At 42.7% G+C, this 7,146-nt stretch overlaps 1 protein-coding gene across 1 annotated transcript; it reads left to right on the top strand.

Moving 5' to 3' along the window:
* The first annotated feature begins 1,437 nt into the window (after positions 1–1,437).
* LOC131291099 (uncharacterized) lies at positions 1,438–4,900 on the top strand. Its single transcript, XM_058320290.1, has 3 exons — positions 1,438–2,111; positions 3,722–4,166; positions 4,880–4,900. The coding sequence occupies exons 1-3, from the start codon at positions 1,438–1,440 to the stop codon at positions 4,898–4,900; spliced, it is 1,140 nt and encodes a 379-aa protein (XP_058176273.1).
* Positions 4,901–7,146: the final 2,246 nt, after the last annotated feature.

Raw genomic sequence — 7,146 nt, forward strand, 5'->3', positions numbered from 1 at the left:
TTTTGCAAAGCAAGGCTCTGACTCCCTCCACCGGTAGCGTCCTTGGACTTCAACACACAGTTGAAGTCCCCTGCCAGAATGACCGGTCCTGGTACATTCCGCAGGTAGTAGGCTATCGTCTGGTTGAAGAACAGTTCCCGCTCCGCTCTACGCTGCGTTCCTGACGGAGCATAGATGTTGCATAATGTGGAATTATTCTCAAGCCGAACGCAGATGAGACGTGAATCCAAACTGCGTTCGACGTGAGAAAATTTTATCGGTTCGCGAATAGCGATCGCAGTACCTCTCCTTGTGTGGTCAACGTTCGTTACTATATTGTACCCAGGGAGCGTCAAGTCAGAGTCATAAACCTCCTGCAAGAATACAACGTCAGCGTCAATATTCCGCAGGAAGCTCCGTAAAGCATCTAATTTAGTCGAGTTGGAGATCGCATTGATATTAATCGATGCGAAAATGATCGATTTCAGCGATTCATCCATCTCAACCAAATTAGCGCGAGTCTCGTTCTGTCGGCTTCGGGTCTTGTGTCGGGGGTTTTTGCAGCCCAGGGTTTTTGGGGGGACGGCCAGGCTTGCGCTTGGGCGGCGCCTCCGTCCGAACTCCCGGTCCGTCTGTCTCTACCGTCTCGTCCGATCTTCTCTTACCTGTCACCAGCACGGATGATGTGGAAGGAGTAGGAGAGGGAATTCTCCTTGATACTTGCTACTCCTCCTTGAACTTGATATGATTTTGTTAAAATTTGGAAACAATTCATGGCTTCGACGCGCTTTCGATGAAGCTCTTATTTCTCACCGTTTCAAATGAGATGAAATGTTGCCTAAATCTAAAACAAATTTAAAACAAGCATTATTAAAATTTAATTAAACAATAACGGTACCGAATCACGAAACCTTCTCTTTATCCTATTGATTCAGATTTTTGCTTAATGTCCCTGTTCACCTCGTTGCTTTGTTTCCAGTACCATACTGATACTCTAAATTTTCGCTGTCAGGCATATCATGTAAATCAACAGAGTGCAACAAGACTCAAAATTGCGAAATTTGTAAGAAGTTATATTATATTTAAAATATAGGAAAGTGTATATCATTATTGATTGTTAAGATAAAACCACACTGATTTTACCCACTATTACGAACCACTATTTTTATCAATCCAACCAATTTTGGCATGAAAACAAATGTTCCTATTTTTGTATAATTTTGAACATATTTGTAGTGTCTTAGAAATGTAAGTAATTTGTAAGCGTAGTATAAGTGATCGATGTAAGTTAGACATAAGTATATGTGTAAGGATTATAATAAAAGGTCAGTCGTTGATCAGCATTCAAACAAGCAACAAGTCCGCATAATAGTTGGCGACGAGGAAAAAAGCGAAAAAAGTCAAGTCAAGTCAAGTCGAGTCAAAATGTCTTTGATTGGAAAGATTGAGCCCTTTGTAATGGGAGAAAGTATTAAGGAGTATTTGGAGAGGATGGATATCTTCTTCGATGTAAATGAAGTTGAGTCCGGGAAGAAAACAGTGATGCTGTTAACGCTGGGAGGAGCATCACTGTACAGTTTGATCTCAAAAATGGTGCTACCGGAGAAACCAAGTTCAGTGCCGTACGAAAAATTAGTGATCAAACTTAAAGAACAGTTGGAGCAGAAAGTGAACGTGGTAGCGGAGCGGTTCAACTTTAGGAACTGTATTCAAAAGAATCAATCAGTGGCGGAATATATAGTTGAACTAAAAGCGCTCGCACAAACATGTGAATTCAAGTGCTGTCTGGTGGAAGCGTTGCGTGATCAGCTGGTTGCGGGTGTTCGAGATGATGGCCTGAGAAAGCGGCTTCTGCGTGAGACTGGTCTCACGTTCGAAGGAGCAGAAAGCATCGCCAGAACGTGGGAAGCTGCGGACGAGCAGAACGAAGCGTTTACGAGGAAGGAGAAAGGAGGAGAAATGGCGGCGATTAGGAGTGCGCCAAAAAGAAGCGTCGTTTCAAAATTTCACTACTACCGTGGAAGTGGTGCACCTGTAAAACCAAGTAATGATAATAATTGTCACAGATGCGGAAGATCGCACAACCCACAGACATGTCCTGCGCGTACGTGGCAGTGTTTTACCTGCAAAAAGTACGGACATGTGTCGTCGTGTTGCAGGAGCAAAAATGTACATGGGCAGGATAGATCACTAACACACATAGCGCGGATCAATGTAATAAGTAGTCCAGAAGTGCGCGTGTTAAAAGTTAATGACACGGACATTGCGTTTGAAATTGATTGCGGCGCGTGTAATACAGTGATGCCGGAGAATTTATATCGAGGAACGGAATAACAACAAATGAGTCGAAAGTTAAAGCAATAATTAAAGCTCCAGTACCATCAGATGTGATGCAATTGCAAGCGTTCTTAGGAATGATAAATTATTATAGCAGGTTTTTGCCAAATTTAGCAACAATATTAAGTCCAATGTATGAATTGCTACGCAAAGACAAAAAATATGTATGGTCAAATGAATGTCAGGCGTCATTCGAAAAAACGAAATCAATGTTGGTAGATAACAACATTTTAGTACCATTTGATCCTAAAAAGCCTGTTATATTAGCAGTTGATGCTAGTCCTTACGGATTAGGAGCAATATTGTCGCATGAAATTGATGGAGTAGAGAAACCAATATATTTTGCCTCAGCAACTCTCTCACAAGCGCAGAAAAACTATGCGCAGGTTCACAAAGAAGCGTTAGCGGTCGTTTTTGGTGTAAAAAAATTTCATAAGTACATCTACGGAATCAAGTTTAAACTAGTGACCGATAATTCGGGAGTAAAAGAAATATTCAATCCGTCAAGAACAACGTCGTCGATTGCAGTAGCTAGATTGAGTCGATGGGCAATGATATTAGCCGAATATGAATACACAATAGAGCATAGGCCAGGCAAAAGCATGAGTCATGTAGATGCATTAAGTAGACTGCCATTAGAGGAAGGTTTAGAAATAGAAGAAGATTGCGCACAAGTAAATGCGATTTCGTCGTCCTCAATCATTGACATTGAGATGATTAGTCAATTCCAAAAGTCAGATGCAATATTGAAACAAGTATACCAACAAGTTAAACATGGTTGGGCGAAAAATGTCAAAGCGGAATTGAAAGATTATGCTAAAGTTAGTAATAGCTTAGCAATAGAAGATGGTGTGTTGTTTTTCAATGATCGAGTAGTAATTCCAGATAAGCTGAAAGATAAAATAGTCAGTCTTTTTCATGACAACCATGATGGGTTAGTAAGAATGAAAATGTCAGCAAGGAAATTAGTATGGTGGAAAAGTATGGATAAAAGTTTCGAGCAATGCATAAAGGCATGTCAAGTCTGTCAGTCGAGACAAATCGTACCTAAAGAAATAGTCACAACAAAATGGGTACAATGCTCAAGACCATTCCAAAGAATACACATAGATTTGTTTTACTTTGAAAATAGTACATTGTTAATTATAGTCGACAGTTTTTCAAAGTATATTGAGGTAAAAATTATGAAAAGTACTAAAGCAGAAAATGTCATAGAAGTGTTAGAAATATTTTTTGCATGTTTCGGATTACCAGAAGAAATTGTATCAGATAATGGTCCTCCATTTAGTTCAGATCAATTTACGAATTTTTTAAGAGAAAAAGGTATAAAAGTCAGTAAGTCCCCACCGTACCACCCACAGTCGAACGGGTTGGCCGAGAGGGCGGTTAGAACAATAAAGGATAGCCTGAAGAAGTATCTATTGGATACAAGGTACAAACCACTAAGTCTTCAGAGGAAACTGAATCAAATATTGTTCAAGTATAGGAATAGTCCATGTACGGTAACTAAAGTCACACCTTCAGAAAGAGTGTTTTGTTACGTACCACATACAGTAACAGCAAAAGTCAATCCTATAAAAGGAAATGAGAGACAAATGTCAACTATGGAAGAGTCAAGAAGTCAGTCTAAAATCGTAGGAAATCAAGTCGAATATGAAGAAGAAGAATCTGTATTTTACAGAAATCACTTTAAAGAGCACATGAGATGGATCCCGGCAATAGTAAAAAAGAAAATAAGCGGGTTAAGATATTTAATCAGTCTGAATGGAATAATACGGATGGTACATAAAAACCAATTGAGGAAAAACAAAAACCAGATGAGTTCAAAGGATGTCATAATACCATCAGAGGTAAATATTTCGTACAAAAGGAAAAGGAGTGAATCAAGTCCTCCACCGTTAAGACGATCGAAAAGGTTAGAAGGACAACCACGATTTAAGTATCCAAGATAGGAAGTAAACTCCGTTTAAGGGGGAGAATGTAGTGTCTTAGAAATGTAAGTAATTTGTAAGCGTAGTATAAGTGATCGATGTAAGTTAGACATAAGTATATGTGTAAGGATTATAATAAAAGGTCAGTCGTTGATCAGCATTCAAACAAGCAACAAGTCCGCATAATAATATTCAATGTATGGTTTGTTTTTGTTTGAATTGTCTATCATTCTTTTCCTACAAACTTCAAGCTTTCTGCGGATTCCTCGATATTTGTTTTTATCAAATCAATTAAAACTGTTTTACAACGGTTTTCAATAAAACATTTTTCTTCTGTTCCCCTTCGACTCCCATTTTAAAGCCGGACTTTCCTTCCTTTTCTTCGTGCAGTTTCCTAAAATTTACACATATTATGGTTCTTAGTATTTAGTATATACAAGTATCAAGCAAAAGCACCAAACTTTGAAAAGAGTTTTAGTTGGAAAAATGTCTAACATTGGTTAAGATTTGAGAACAGGTTTGTGTTTTCACTCCTTCTCTCATTTCGCAAAGTGAATAATTGGATACATCGCTAACATTTGCGTAGACAACGCCGTCAGATGTCTATCTCTTATAGTCCCTGTTTCTTGAAGAATAATCTTGGAAGAACTTAAACTCGGAACCGTTTCTTGAGGTTCTCATTCCCAGGGAAGAAAATAGCAATACCCTTGCTCCAAACCGCTTGTTTATGCGTTTTGTACCAGTCACTATCGAATCGCTTCCATCTTTTGGACAGCTTCTCTGCCGGGGAATCGTTAATCCCTTCCCCCCTCGTACCCCAACGGCCCCAATTCCAGGCGCAGACGAAACCTAATCCCAGGTCTGCGATAATTTGAGCTTGCCATAAAGTTCAATATTTCAAACCCCTCCGCACATTCCACGGTCGCGGCGTTGGCGTTCGATTGTCGGAATGTTTTATCTAAATAGCTGCTGCTTGGGAAAAGGGGTGTATTGTGTTCCGTGAGGTGGCGAAACGGTTACGGTTGAGCGGCGAAGATGGCCATCTACTGGAGTAAGTAAGCCACCGGGGAATTCCTTATAATGAATTTGTCACCTTGTCTACAAGGATTGTTTTCAACGGAAGCTACCTCCATCTTCCGTTGCCTTTTCAACCCATCCCTCCCATCTCCCCTCTCCACGGGTAGATGATGTTTCACTGGTGCGCGTATCCTTTTCCTCGAATTTTCCGGCTGCCGCTTGTCGGCGGCTTCGTTTGACAATTTATAGGAAAAACTTTGTCTGTTCCCGGTCTCGCACGGTCGGCGTTGGTGTGGCGGCCGGTTGGATGTGTTTCTTAGGAACTTAATTTATTCCCCCCCGGCCCGGCTCCGCTTGGAAAGGGCTCGTTCTTGGGTTGGGGTTGTTCCGAAGGAGCGTCTTCCCGTACACCTTTGTCGTGTTGGTCTTAGTGGGCTTTGTTGGCGAAACAAAGTAGTAACCCCTTTTCGAGCAGATTCTCCCTCTCTCTCTCTCTCTCTCTCTCTCTCTCTCTCTCTCTCTCTCTCTATCTCTGAGGACCTATTCTGAGCATACCCTGTAGCAGATCAAACTCTTGGGTACATGTAAAATCAGCTACAAGCGCGTGAATCGCGATAGGCGAACCCCACCGGAGAGTCGTCGCGAGGCAGACATCTTGAGCTAACAGCCAACACCATCATCTTCAGAGTGGCGGCAGCCAACCCCACAAGGTTCAGCCAATACAGCCACCAAGACCTATAATTAACCGTTTCGAATGAACGTTCGAGCTCCGGTGAATTTACATCCGGAAGTGGGAAAAGAACTCCCGGGCCAGGGAACTCCGGAGAGCGCTCCTCCAACCACCTGTTTTGTGGTGCCGCCAGAATTGCCTCCTACCTCAACCGCAACCGACGTCTGGTGGAAAAATAATCGTCGCCTCGAAACAAGATGCTCCATTTCGGCAACAATGGAGCGAAAGGTTGCCGAGGGTTTCGGGCTGTAGACTTCTGTTGCGCTCGCTGGTAGCGCCAAGGGCACGGGCAGTGGGGGACCCATTTTCAATGAGTATCTCGTCCGCCTCTCGTGGAGTTTGGGGGGAGGGAAAATTGCGAAAACGGCAAGGCTGACCGAGAAACAATGTAACCATAATTTAATACAATTTCCCATTTTCGGCAAACAATCTCCAACCCGTCGGACGCTGCGGGATGCTGCGGGACGTGGTGGTTTACGATTTACACATTTTCCGATTTTCCTGTCATTGGCCGAGCGACAGCGGACTCATGGAACATCGGCCGGCAAAGGCTAAGGGCGAACTTTAAGGAACCGTTCCGTGAGCCCTCATCCCTCCGAGTTAATGAATTGATTGCACTTAGTGGCGCCAGGGAAGGCCTCATCGCCTTCCGGGTTGGTCGACGCCAATTCGAGGTGGACTCACCCCAACCATTGGCGATGTCCATTCGGTGAGTCAACGCCTGCCCTCGATAATAATTATCAATTCAATTAATTTGTCTACCTCCAGCTTCAGGGTTTTGCCACGGCTCCTACCGAAATCTGACCTCCGGCGGCGATGGAGCACATGCAAAGTGTATGATTTAATGGACCGGCGGGTCGAAACCCCAGACACTGCGGTGCGGTAGAATGGTTTCCGTTCTGGCGAATAGATTAGTTTTCCTTCAACCGCAAACGCTAAGAAGGTGCAAAACTTGGGTTTGCTGCAAAGCTAGAACCCAAAAAACCGCAGGGTTCCCGGTCCCGAACGTTCATTCACTTTTATGTCGGTTGGCAAAAGTTTGCCTCTGATTTCTTTGAATTGAATTTGCCTAATCGTGTCCTACCTGGATCCTGGAACTCGGTTGAGTGGTTGGAACTACCAGGAAATTAGGTATTGCCAGTCACAAACTGT

Source organism: Anopheles ziemanni, chromosome X (assembly GCF_943734765.1).
Source record: "Anopheles ziemanni chromosome X, idAnoZiCoDA_A2_x.2, whole genome shotgun sequence".
In the NCBI taxonomy this organism is placed as follows: Eukaryota; Metazoa; Arthropoda; class Insecta; order Diptera; family Culicidae; genus Anopheles; species Anopheles ziemanni.